Below are 14,275 nucleotides of genomic sequence, written 5' to 3'. Positions count from 1 at the left end.
ATCCACAACCAGCCTACTGCTGACTGATCATCCACAATGAATCAGGGTTACTCTTGCCTCAATTTTAAAAATCCATTTTATATATATCAACTCTCAGGGAAAAAAAGCATGAAAAAAATCTCAGGATCTAATTTTTAAAGGGAGCTGACTCCTGCACTAATTTATATACCAACTAGTCTCTGCAAACATTAAAAATAAATATCACTCACTTCATTAGCCTCTAGGAATACTCTGGGCCAACCTAAGACATATCAACAAGTCAGATTTATGGACTTTAGAAGGACTTCCTTCAACAGAGGGGCAAGAGGTATTATGGATTATACTATAGTGTACCCACAGACAACAGGAAGGTCTGTTGTACAAACACCCTAGGCTTTAGGTTCTAAAATTCCTCTCATGGGGAATGTGAGAAAATAGGTACACTAATAAACTGGTGGAGTTGTGAAATGTTTCAACTCTTTTGAAGAACATCTGGAACTAGATCCAAAGGGCTATCAAACTCTATGTACTTTTTGACCCACTATTAGATCTATATCCCAAAGAGATCAAAGGAAAAGGAAATAGTCCTATATGTACAAAAATATTATGGCACCTCTTTTTTGTATGGTGGCTAAGAATTGGAAATTAAGAGGCTGCTCATCAACCAAGGGAATGGCTGAACAAGTTGTGGTAGATGATTGTGATGGAATAGTATTGTGCTAGAAGTAATGATGCAGCCGATGTTTCAGAAAAGCCTGGGAAGACTTATATGAACTGATGCAAAGTGAAGTGAGCAGAACCAGAAGGTCATTATATAAAGTAGAGAAGGTCTGCTTCTCTTATGACCAGAGATGGAGAGACCAGAAATGAGTGATTTAAAAGAAAACCCAATCTTATTCCCATATATTCTGTGCCTTTCAATTCCAAGTCTAATACTTGTGCTTTACTTACCTTCTGTCCTGGCTGAAACACCACCTGCTGTAGACCTGGGACACCAGGGGCCATGACGGTCTCCTTAGGATGTTCTTGGCAGTGGTTGTCCTTGTAGACAGGCAAGGGTTGGGGGGCAACCACCCCAACCAGTTCAGCATGAGAACCTGAGGGCTGGACTGCCACTGCTAAGCCATCTCCAGAGGCATTGGGGACTGACACTCTAGCTCCCAGGAGTGATCTCTTGCCAAGACGCCGTGACAATACACTTGCCATTCTGACTTCTGCACTGGAGAAGAAAATGAGAAGAGATAATTAATTCAATGTCTAGAAACTGATACCAAGAAAGGGCATCAAGGGCCAAATTTCTGAGATAGAATTCTGAGACTTTTAAGTACTGCTTAGATTTGGAAAGTAAGGATTCATTTTACCCTTGTCCTATAAAACACTTGGAAGGACCTCAAAATTTATGACCATGATAAGCCCTGCCATTCATTTTTCATCCTTCTAAAACCCTAACTTCTTCAGAGCCAATGAATATTACATACCTAATCCATCTCATTCAGTGCAAGTATTATGGAGAAAACTAACTTTCTGATCAACTTTGGAGAGTTTTCAGAGATTTCTACAAAACTGATGACAGCTGTTTTATTTGTGTCTTATTTTAATGGGCTCCTTGTATTCTAAGAACCTTAACCCATTTATCTATGGAATTCTCCAAGAATGATCTCCATTTTGTAAAAGATAAACAGATAAAAGAAGAATTTCAGAATTGGCTTTAGCAAACAAGAAAAAGAATCTTCACTATAACAAACTTAGCATGTGGGCACCCAATGTCTGAAGAACTACAATGAGAGATGGCTCAATGGGATAGATTCATTTTCCTGAGTTCAAATCTGGCCTACTATCTATGTGACCTTCAGCAAATCACTTTATCCCTGTCTGCCTCAGTTTACTCATTTTTTAAAAATTTTATTTATTTTAAGGCAATGGGATTAAGTGACTTGCCCAAGGTCATACAGCTAGATAATTATTAAGTGTCTGAGGTTGGATTTGAATTTGGGTGCTCCTGACTCCAGGGTTGATGCTCAATCCCCCTGTGCCACCTAATTGCCCAGTTTCCTCAATTTTAAAATGGACTGAAGAGGAAATAGCAAACCACCCCAGTATTTCTGCCAAGAAAACTCTGAACAGGATTCCTAAGAATAGGACACAGCTAAAACAAAGCTGCAACAACAATCACAATAAGGGGAACCCATTGCCTCCTGAGAGAGCCTCTTCCAAGTCTGCACATATTTAATTTTCAGGACTTTTTTGGTGCTGATATCAAATCTAAATTTGCTTCCTTGGGGCACAGCTAGGTGGCGCAGTAGATAGAGCACTGGCCCTGGAGTCAGGAGTACCTGAGTTCAAATCTGACCTCAGATACTTAATAATTACCTAGCTGTGTGGTCTTGGGCAAGCCACTTAACCCCATTGCCTTGCAAAAACCTAAAAAAAAAATTAAAATTAAAAAATTAAAAAATAAATTTGCTTCCTTGCATCTTGCGCCCATTCTTTCTGCTTCCACTTCTAAGATCAAATAAAGAAAGCATAAGCTCTCCTATAGGATAGATCTTCAAGTACTTGAAGCTAGCCATTCTGCTTCTCCCCCTCCCCCTAGTCCTGAATCTTTTCTTTTGCCATATAAATCCCACCACCTCCAAAATCCTTCAAATGATTCTCTTGTCACATAGAGTCAAGACCCTTTACTATTACAGGTGCTCTCCAGTTCATCAATGTCTAACAATGTGAAGCGTAGATATAAACAAATATTCCAGATGCAGTCTGACCAGGGGAGAGTAGAGATGAACTTATTCACCTCATTCCTAGAAGCTATTCCTCTCCTATTCAGCCTAAGATCACAATGATTTTTCAGCAGCTACATCACATTGCTGACTCATGTTGTCCAATAAAACTCCCAGATCTTTTTCAGACAAATTGTTTCCTTAACCATAGCTCCTCCATCTGGTATTTGAGAAGATGATTTCTGAACCAGAATGTAGGGTTTTACACTTATCCCTCCTGATTTCATTTTATTAGATTCAGCTCAATGTGTTCTGCTCAATCAAGATCTTTTGGGATCCTGATTCTCTCATCTGCTGGTATCATTTGTTCCCCCAGTCTTGTTTCATTTGCAAAATTGATGAGGACAAATCACTGTTTGAAATAAATAAATTTACATGAGAAGGGCATATAAATGAAACAATAAATAAAAATGCTAAGTAGCACAGGGCCAAACAATTTCTGGGCAAGATCTATTAGAATCTCTTTGCCAAATTATCAATGATTGCTTTTTTTGAATCAGGACATATGATTACTTCCAAATCCCATGAATTGTTTTATCATGTAAATCAATATAACTCTGTCTCTGCCAAAAAAAAGAGCAAGAGGTTTTTTGGGTTTTTTAGGTTTTTGCAAGGCAATGGGGTTAAGTGGCTTGCCCAAGGCCACACAGCTAGGTAATTATTAAGTGTCTGAGACTAGATTTGAACCCAGGTACTCCTGACTCCAGGGCCAGTGCTTTATCCACTGCACCACCTAGCCACCCCAGAGGTTCTTTATTAAGTTTCCTAGGTAAACTTTATTTACAGGATTTTCCTAAACCTATCAGTGTAAAAAAAATTTAAAAAAAATAAAGGCTAATCTGTCATGAAGCCACCCCTAGGCTCTTTGTAATCACTATTTCCATTTCTAGACAATCATTAACCATCTCTTTAATGCTCTGTGTATGAACATTCCTAGAAACGGAAAACAACCTCACTGGTTTACAGTCTGCAAACTTCATTTTGAAAATTAGGACATTCTACATTTCCCTAGTGCCACAATATCTCTTCTGTCCCTCATGTTCATTAATAATGTTCATCCTTCTTTCTCAAAAAAGACCCCAACATGAGGGAGGTGATGATATGACAAATACATGAACTGGATTTGAGTGAGGGGGATTGCTGTGCTAAGTCAACAGCCTCACTTTCTCCCCCGGAGCCATCTGGGTCTATTGGCCAGTTATGAATCAGAACTAGAGATGGTTTGGATATGAGTCAAGTTAAATAACTTGCCCAAGGTCACACAGCTAGTTACCATTAAGTGTTTGAGGCTGGATTCAAACTCCAGGCCTCCTGACTCCAAGACCAGTGCTCTATCCACTATGCCACCTAGCTGTAATATCCCTGATACCAAGAGTCAGTCTGAAGTGGTGTTTAATATTTGTTTTCAAAATAGCTCTTCTAGGGCAAGTGATTCAAATTCATCTTATCTTCTTACTTAATTTGGGTGGCAAACTTCCTATGAGTCATTTTTGTTCTTTCATTTCTAGAGCCAATTTTTGGCAGAAATAAAAAAAACAAACTAAATGAGAACAATGTCTGTCCAATGTGACCCAAGGTCTAGTATAAAGAAAGAGAAACAGAATCTATTTCCCATAGTCCAGTGTCATGTTTCCTCTGTCACTCACACTATCCTATTATCCAAAAAGGAATCCTAACCTTATCTGCCCTGCCCCCCCACACACAGGACCAGGCTTTGATAGATGAGCTTTTGCCATCTCCTTCCCCCAATCAGTCCTCTATAACCACTTTCCTGTATAGAGCTACACCATAGCACCCAGGGGTATTCTGGAGTTGTCATACTACATGCTCAAGCAGGTTATTAAATTTTCAGTGTAAGCACATACCTCTGTAGGCAAATGAGCAGACTGTTAAATTTCAGTGTGACCATTCACGACTCAGAAATTGGCAAATACTGAAAATCAGGGCTTAATTTATTGTTTTGTTGATTGTCTAGGCTTAAATAATGGGAGAAAATGTTAACAATAGAGATTAAACTGACTTTTTTTTTAAACTAGAGAGCCATTCAGTTAGTAAATCTTTACCAGCACAGCCTGGAGGTTCTCTTCCCTATCCCTTTATGGATTGATTGTCTTCTCCCATTAGAATGTAAGCTCTAGGCTAGGTGTCGCAGTGGATAAAGCACCGGCCCTGGAGTCAGGAGTACCTGGGTTCAAATCCAGTCTCAGACACTTAATAATAATTACCTAGCCGTGTGGCCTTAGGCAAGCCACTTAACCCCATTTGCCTTGCCAAAAATCTAAAAAAAAAGAAAAAAAAGAAAAGAATGTGAGCTCTAGAGGACAAGCCCAGTCGGATTTGCTTGTATCTGTACCTCTAATTCATAGCTCAAAGGGGGTAGCCTAAAGAGCAGAGTACTTTTCTGACAAATCTACCTACAAAAGGCTTTCCCTTAATCACAGGGCTCTTTTCATACTTATTTGACACTCTTTTTCCATCTCCCTTATTATCAATTATCATCATCATCATCGTCATCATCATTATTATTATTTTCATATCAAGCCCTGAAACACCCCCAAGGCTCTGTCCTGGGTCCTCTTTTCTCATTTTCTTGATTGATGACCTCCTCAATGCCCAGGGGCTCAAGGGTTATCTTCCTGAGATCTATGCACATAAGCCAGCACTAATCTCTTTCCTAGGCCCTATTCCCACATACAAACTGCCTACTAGACATTTCAAAGCAGATGTTCTAAAGACTTCTCAAACTCGATATGTACCAAAAAAAACTCATTCTCCTTCCCCAAAACATCTCGGTTCTAAACTTGCTCATTTTTGTCATGAATATCAATCACCACCATTTCAGAATGGGTTGGATCCACCTCCTCAGAGTAATCCCTTAGTCTCCCCCATCTGACGGCCAAGCAGTTACCCAATATCATCCCCCAAGTCTGGAATTCTCTCCCTCTCAGAATCCTTAATTTTGTTCAAAGTTCTCCTCCAATGACACCTCTTACCTGATCCTCTGTACAGAAATTACTACCTTGTTTAATTTACTTATATTTACACATGCCTATTTCACCCAAAAGACAGTAAGCATTCTGAGGGTAAGAACTATTCTACTTTTGCCTTTGTGTTGCCAGTGTCTGGCATGTCATCTGATACATAGCAGACAGGTACTTAATAAATGTTTGTCAATTCAGTCATTGAGATTCATTCCTCTATCTTCAACAATCTACCATATCTCCCACATTGAAAAACTTAGTTAAGTTCTCCAAATTTCTTCAATAACATAAATCCATGTTTAAAAATTTCACTCAAAAAATTCTTCAAAGTCCAGATTCAACTTCTAAATAATAAACTCAATTTTTTCAGAGTAATTGGGAGAGAGAATTTCAATAAACAAAAATATTCTAATTAATACAGTTATATATTGGTACTACATGAGTCACCAATACACAAATAGGATCAAAGATTTAGAGTTAGAATATACATTGGAAGCTCTATAGTCCAAATCCTTATTTTACAGATGAGGAACTAAGGTCCAGAGAGATCAGAATACACTAAAAATATAATTATAACTTTTTCCTCAAAAAAGAAATTCTCCCTTTCAACTAACCTATATCCTTCAAACTCAAGTTTAATCCAATTCTATTCTCAGTTGAGATGAACATTTGGTCACTAGCCTGGGTATGGTAAACCCTCATTAGTATAATCCTTCAGATCCCTGAAAAGTATAATTAAATATTCTGAGTCTTATATTCTCCAAGCGGAATAAATAGTCCTTTTTCCTCTCATGTCTTATTTTCCAACTCCTCAGTCATCTATGTAGCTTCTTCTCTAAAACTTTTCCAAATATCCTAGGTTCCCCTTTGGCTACAGAATCCTAAAATAGACAAAAGCCAGTGCTGTAAAAAATAAAGAGATTACCTCACAATTCCTATAGCCTAGTGATTTTACTTTTGCATTCCTATAATATTGGGCTGCTTTTGGATTAACATATGATGTGACACTGTTGCCTCTTGATCAGATCTCTATGACTCAAAGCTCCTTTTCTGCCATTTTTTATACATGATTGTCCAAAATTCTATTTGTTCAATTTCAAAAATTCCTCAAAAAACACTTTAATGTTACTTTTGAAGTTGAGACTCACCCCTACTTCCCTTACTCTTCATGCAAAATCTAGGGGGAGATCAAGGATCCGAGAAACAAGCCCCCATCACCAACGCTTTCAATTCCCAAAAGATCTGAAGATAGTATCCCAAAGTAATCAAATGAACATAGGTTTAGGTCTGACATTCCAGTATCCAAATATATCCCACTGGCTTGTGTGAGCTTCATATATCCTTGTTTCACAAGAAATAAGAGTCTGCTTATTTTAATGCTCTGGAATTGGAATCAAGACAACCCAAGTTCAAATTTCACCTCAGGGACTTACTAGCTATGTTGTGGGACCCACATCAAATCACTTCTCTTAGCTTCAATTCCTCAGCTGTCAAATGGAGCTAATTCACCCTTATGAAGATCAACTGAGATAATTTCTCTAAGGAGCTTTGCAAAACTTAAATATTACAAGAAGAATATTGTGTAATTGTGTAAGAATGTTGTGTAAGGGATGGTCAATCTGAGTTCAAATCCTGCTCCTGGTACCACCTCAAAGAATCCCAGTTCCAGTAAATTTTTTGATTCCAAAAGCAGGCAGTGGCTCGGTGGGGTGGGTAAAGGACTGGGCCTGAAGTCAGGAAGTCCTAGCTAAGGTTAGATTCAACCTCATTTTTTTTAGCTGTGTGACTGGGCAAATCATCACTTAACCTGTCTTGCCTCAGTTTCCTCAAATGTAAAATTAGAATGATAATACTACTACCATTTACTTCCTATGGTTGATATAAGGATTAAATGATATATCTGTAAAGAGGTTGTTGGAACAATACTGATTCCCTCAACCACTAATGCCCTCCATACCAGACTACCTTGTATTTAACTATTTTGTATATATGTCTATTTATTCATTTTATATTTATGTTGCATATGTTTTTATATGTACTTACTTGTCTCACCCATTAGTGTGAATGCTCCTTGTGAACAGAAATTATTTCATTTCTGGATTTATATTACCTAAGCCTAGCAAAGCACCTGGACATTAAAAAAGACTTGTAGTCTAACTGATTAAACATGGGCAATCTCTCAAGTTTCAGTTAACAGGTGAATCTGTAACAGACTGTAATTTGAGACAGTAAATGTAGTGTCCAGCTGGCAAAAATCATTGGTCTGTGACATACTGACCTAACCTTCGAACCCTATACTTAAGTCCTGGGGTGCTGCTTCTTTGGATGAAGGGGAACTTGAGATCTCAAAAATCTTTAAAAACAGAGTGCAAGATCTGGTAGGTTCCAAGATAAAAAGGAAATGACATCAAGAATAAACACAGTGATAGATTATGGGCCTATCTCCAAAAGGCCAACCCAGTTAGGTGTAAGAGGCATATTAAACAGAAACCACAAGGTGGTAAATTTTTTTTTTTTGGACACAGCAACTCAGACAGAAAAGGAATCAAAATTGGCAATGATGAAATCACAGATCTCCAAAGGACTGAAGAAATCAAAATAGGCATTAATGGCTGGACTTGCCAGAAAAAGGCAAGATAAAAAGGGCACTGGATTTGGACTAAAAGAAATTCCTGCAGATACTTATTAACGCTAGCTGTGTGACCTTGAACTAGTTGCTTAATATCTTTTAGTCTCAGTTTCCCCATGCAAAAAGAAGGGGGTTGAACTAGATCTAAGATCTCTTGCAATACCAGATGTGATCTTATGATAAGGACTTAAAACATACAACAAACTCTACCAATATCCTATGCATATACTCCACTACAGCACCATGTCTAATCCCACACTTCTGACCCTACACACGGTCACTGTTTTTCCCTTTTTTTTTCTGTTAAACTTCTACAATGAAAACATAACCATTGCTACAACATCTATCTGTGTGTCTATATATTATAATTAATCTATGGTTTTGCTCTCATAAACAATTTCTTTAGGCCCCATTTCCTCACAATCTGGCTTCAGCATCCATTCCTTTCCGAAACTTCCACTTAAAAGCCATTAAGACCATATTCTTTGCCAAATTCAATAGCATTTCCTGAGTTGTCTCCTTTGATATCCTCGGCATCTGATAGTTCATCACCTCATTCTTCAAACTATCTTTTCTCTTACCTTGAATCATTCTGTGCTGTCTTAGTGTTATTACTCTTTCTCTCTAAACTAAGATATGAGTCATTATAGAATGTGAGCTCCTTAAAGGTAGGGCCATGCTTTCTGCCTTTCTTTATATTCTCAGGGCTTACTTAACACAGTCCCTGGCATATAAAAAAAAACAAAAACCTTAATAAAAGCTTGTTTACTGACCAACTAGAATCAATCTTAAAACTCCTAAAGCTGGAAGGGTCTTCAGCTCATCTCTTTCAACCTGCATTGATTTAAAGTTACCTTGTGAGAGGCAGCCAGCAGGCACAGCTGATGGAGCACCAGACCTGGAGTTGGGGATTTGAGTTCAAATCTGAACTCAGACTCTTGATATCTATGTGAGCCTGGGCAAGTCACTTAACCTCAATTACTTCCCCACCCAAAAAAGACAACCTTGTGGCATACACTGTAAGAATAGAGAAAAATCCCCACAAGGGTGCTCATCTGGTTTTTATTTTTAGAATTTTACTACCAATAGTTCATTACCCTTTAAAGCAACTCCTTCCATTTCTGGATGGCACAGGTTTTTAGGAAGTTTTTCTTTGTACTGGTCCAAAAATCAGTTCCTCTAACTAGCGGTTCAGATTCTGCTACTCCAGGGCAAAGGAAAACAAATTTAATCCCATTTCCAAGGGGAACTCTTCAAATACTGAAAGAAGGCTATGTACTGTCTTGTCTCTGATACTACTGTGTGACCTTGGGCAAATTATTTAACTTCTCTGGTCCTAAATTTCCTAATTTAACAAATTAGAAGGTTGAACTAGTTGGTCTCTGAGATCCTTAAAAAATGAAGATCTATGAACCTTTCTCTATAAGGTATTAAACATACCCTACCCCATCCATTAATCTTTGGGCTTTCCTTCCATTCTTCCTTGGATGCTGTAATTTTGAGTTCTTTCTGTCATCCTGTTTCTATGCATTTTCTAGCTTATTAATGTCTTCCTAAATTATGATACTTAGAACTGGTCTGACCAAATCAGAGATCAACCTTCAATGATTCTTTTTCTTTCTATTTGTAGAGAGATCACAAGTATTCCATACAAATTCCAAAACTAAGTATTTTTGATTAGGTTTTTTTTTTTTGCAAGGCAAATGGGGTTAAGTGTCTTGCCCAAGGTCACACAGTTAGGTAATTATTAAGTGTCTGAGGCAGCATTTGAACTCAGGTCCTCCTCAGCACCTCCGGTGCTCTATCCACTGTGCCACTTAGTCACCCCCAAAACTAAGTATTATGACAAACTGTCACCCAGTTTTGGCTAGAATGGCATTCTCACCCTACAGAATCATATACACAAGTAATTTATGCTGTATCAGCAAAACTGTACAATGGAACAAAAGGCTATGTGCTTGAATTTTGAGCTCCTTTCCCAATTTCACAATCTGTGCCCACAGAATTTATGCAGTATCAACAAAATGACTAGTGACCGCAGAGTCTATCTTCAAAAGAGGAAACAAGTACAGCAATGATTGGAGGGCCAAAAGATCAATGCAGAGGAGGGTAAAGGTTACTAGAGTAGGAGCCAGGACATCTACTTCTAAATTCCAGTTCAACCATCTTGGGCAAGGTAATTTACCTTCTTCCTTCTCCATAAAATGAAAAGTTTGGAATAGACTCTCTCTCTCTCTCTCTCTCTCTCTCTCTCTCTCTCTCATATATATATATATATATATATACATACACACACACACACACACACACACACATCTATCTACATACATATATTTATATCTACACACTATGATTCTGAGCCCAAGGAAAATTTCCAAAGGATCAGAGAACTAAGGAAACAGAAAGAAAATATGAAAATTCTGTAAGTCAGAAATTTTCCCTATGACAAAGGGGAAGATACCCTAGGGGAAAGATGCATATAAAAGCACAATGAAGAGAATGAGATTGAGATTAGTAACCAAAAAGATAATACCTTCCCATGGAGGGAGGGGGAGGAGAAGAGTAGTTATAGTTAATGGAAAGAAAGCAAGATAGTTTGTATGAAATTTTCTAAACTGTTAAACTGGTCATTTTCATAAGGAAAGGTGGACTAAACGACCCCAAAGGCTTCTTCCATTTCTTAACCAACCATCCCATGAATAGTCAGAAACAGGTAAGCTATTCACAGGTCCACCTAATGACACTTTATTTGTTAAGCTTAATGCAGCAGTCTGGGAAAAATATAGTATACACTTTTATTCAATTAGGAACTCTTCAGAACTAGAAAATACTCTAGAGATTTGAGCTATGTATGGCTCCAAAGCTTCCAATCTCTGAAGGTTTCTAAATTATAGTCTTCAGAATATTGTTTTCTGTTTCTTCTAACTTTATCTTATTCTCCCCAGACTGTAAGTTCATTAAAGGCAAGAACATGTAATCAATTCAACATGTAAATAGTATATGCAAATCATTTTTCTCTCTTAATTTTTTAATCTAATGTTCTTTTATTTAGCATTTGAATATTTGTATTTACTGATTAAAAAATCAAATTTATTAATTGGAGAAACAAAAATATTTTCTATAGATATATATGTTATCTCACTTGAACCATTCACTTCACCAATAGGCACTTTTGAAGTACCTACCATAAGAGAGGCTCTATTTTGGATGCCAAAGACACGAAGATGAAAAATAAGGCAGTTTCTGCCCTTAAGGAATTTACATTCTATTGGGGGGGAAGCAAGCATGTGCTAGGGAAGATAAAGAAGAAAAATAAGATCATAGATTTAGAGTTGAAAGAGACCCTTAGAGGCCATATGGTACCTCATTTTACAGATAAAGTAACAGAAGTCAAGTGATTTTACCAAGATCATAAAGGCAGCAAAAGACTGATGGGCAAAAGAATGTGTGAGAAATGGGATTCATCCATCTTCATTCCTCCTTCCATTCCCAAAAGCTTTAAAATGGGGGACACTGAACAGATGAAAACTGAAAGGTCAACTTGTTTGGCTAAGCTCTATAAAAATTAAATACTGTTCATACTCTATACATAGATTTGGCTTATCTTTAACTTTTTAAAAAAAAGATTTACCAAATCCTATCATTCATACTTGTGAACTTTACAATTTAAAATCAGAATCAGGGGGCGGCTAGGTGGCACATGGATAAAGTACCAGCCCAGGAGTCAGGAGTACCTGGGTTCAAATCCAGTCTCAGACACTTAATAATTACCTACCTGTGTGGCCTTGGGCAAGCCACTTAACCCCATTTGCTTTGCAAAAAAATAAATAAATAAAAATTAAAAAATAAAAAAATAAAATAAAATCAGAATCAGAATAGGATAGGATAACTGGTAGGAGAAGTGAGTAGAGGTTGTTTGGATAACTGTCCATAATACAAGATTCATACTAAGTGCTGAGTTGGATTTCACCTCTCATGATTAATATTGGGCCAAATTTTTCTTTGCCTATTTTGTGTTTGTTTGTTTCTTTAATCTTTACACCCCTTGGGGCTTATGCCACTTCAATCCCACTCCATAAGTGGGTGATGGCACCATTATCAAAATAGATTTCTGGATTTAAAAAAATTAATAATAATTCAGCTATAAACACTAAGAAAAGGAGTGTGGGGGATGTGGGGGAAAGTGGCACTGGTTTCTTTTCCTGGATTCTGTTCAAGATCTCAAGGAATAGATCTCACAAGATTTTAGAGTTGGAAGAGGCTATTTAATTTCCTTTGTTTTACAAATAAAGTCCAAATAGAGGGAGTTAATGACCCATAGTCATATAAAAGATTTAGGAACAGAGCAAGAAATTAGAATGGGACCTACAATGAACTCTAAAAAATACAAAAGTTACTATTTTAAGGGGGAAAAAACAGTAAGAAAACAAAAGCCAATTTCACTAAAGAGTTCTGATTTCGATATTATACATCACAAAAAAAATCATCATAGTCTAATGGAATGAATTTGGAGGACTCAAGCATGAATCGGAGTGTCTCTTAGTATATTTAACTTCCCAGAGAACCAGTTACATTACCTGTAACATAAGGATAATCATACTATTTTGCAAGTAAAATACTGTCTATTTTTTAAAAGTACTACATGAAATATGAATTATGTTCAACAAAATGAATCTACTATCCCCCAAAACTTTAAAAGAACAAAAATGGAATACAGAATTTCAAAAGTTAAACTGAGATCAACCATTTTTTTTAAAATGAAGGACAAGACTATTTCCATCCCCACAAAAGTGTTTTCTCCCATCTCACTCCTGGTGCCGAAGGACAGATGATAAATCTCCCTCTAACTCCATTTAATTGTTCTGGGCTGGTATGACATAAATGACCACAAGGGGGCAATGTTATTCCACAAAAGGAGAATTATTTTCCTGTACAAAATAAATTGTAACATTTTCTCATTTTCTGGGACAAAAAGCTAGAGTTCCTCTGCATAGAATAAGAGAAAAGTCAGCATCTTGAAAATACTTGTGCATATAAATTTCAGGCAGAACAAACAATTCTAGAGATATTTAATTTCTAAAACAAAATTAAAATTCTCAAATTTTTCAAAGCAGTAAATAGCCACAATTCATATAACACTATGGCTCATTTGACTGTCTCAGTTATAGTTTGTTTCTATGGCATTGTTCCCTAGAATACTGTTTCACCTAATTTTTTTTCACATTACCATAGACAGGTCAACCTGTGGCAAATGAGTTACTTCATTGTTCCTCAATTTTATTTCCACAAATATAAACTCAGAGGAGTATTACCTTATTATCTTATGGCATATCCCAGCAAAAGAAATGGGTTTACTAGTTTTTTTTCAACTTCTGTCTGCCATCATATTGCTTTCTCCCTTTGTATATCTCCCTCCTCTTCCCACCTCATTTTTATTAGAATATAGAATTTTAATATCTTATTAATTTAACAGAGCCTTTTATATTTCAGTCTTCTCAATTAAAAATCAAAATACTTTAAGTTGCTACTTCCCCACAAGAATAACTATTCCATAAATTTATAGTTTAATTGACTCATGCATTTTCTTCGTCAAAAAAGGCTTCTTTTTATACTCTCCCAACTATCTACCCTCAAGTTAAAGGTCAATGCCTTATGCCAACACTGGTAAACAGACCAAATCACTGTTAATCATTTAGTAGCTCTGGAGAGATCTTTAAACATTGCTTGCTTTCTTAAAGGGCACTAAGGGAAATGTGATTATCCTAATTTTTTTTTTTTAGTTTTTTGCAAAGCAAATGGGGTTAAGCAGCTTGCCCAAGGCCACACAGCTAGCTAATTATTAAGTGTCTGAGGCCAGATTTGAACTCAGGTACTCCTGACTCCAGGGCCGGCGCTCTATCCACTGTGCC

The 14,275-nt window shown here is 37.0% G+C and overlaps 1 protein-coding gene across 5 annotated transcripts in view; it reads right to left on the bottom strand.

Annotated features, from left to right (window-relative positions):
- The window catches only part of ZNF395 (zinc finger protein 395), a 67,523-nt gene that overhangs the window by 20,778 nt on the left and 32,470 nt on the right, over positions 1-14,275 (bottom strand). For 4 of the 5 annotated variants that reach the window (XM_074209212.1, XM_074209213.1, XM_074209211.1 and 1 more), the window contains exon 2: positions 931-1,198. In XM_074209212.1, the coding sequence (XP_074065313.1) occupies positions 931-1,185 (255 nt within the window). In that variant the 5' untranslated portion in view covers positions 1,186-1,198. The remainder of the gene's footprint in view (positions 1-930; positions 1,199-14,275) is intronic. The other variant, XM_074209214.1, reaches the window with a different exon arrangement.

This window comes from Macrotis lagotis, chromosome 1 (genome assembly GCF_037893015.1).
Source record: "Macrotis lagotis isolate mMagLag1 chromosome 1, bilby.v1.9.chrom.fasta, whole genome shotgun sequence".
NCBI classification, from domain to species: Eukaryota; Metazoa; Chordata; class Mammalia; order Peramelemorphia; family Peramelidae; genus Macrotis; species Macrotis lagotis.
Note: the sequence above shows the minus strand (reverse complement) of the source record. Positions and strands in the feature narration are given on the sequence as shown.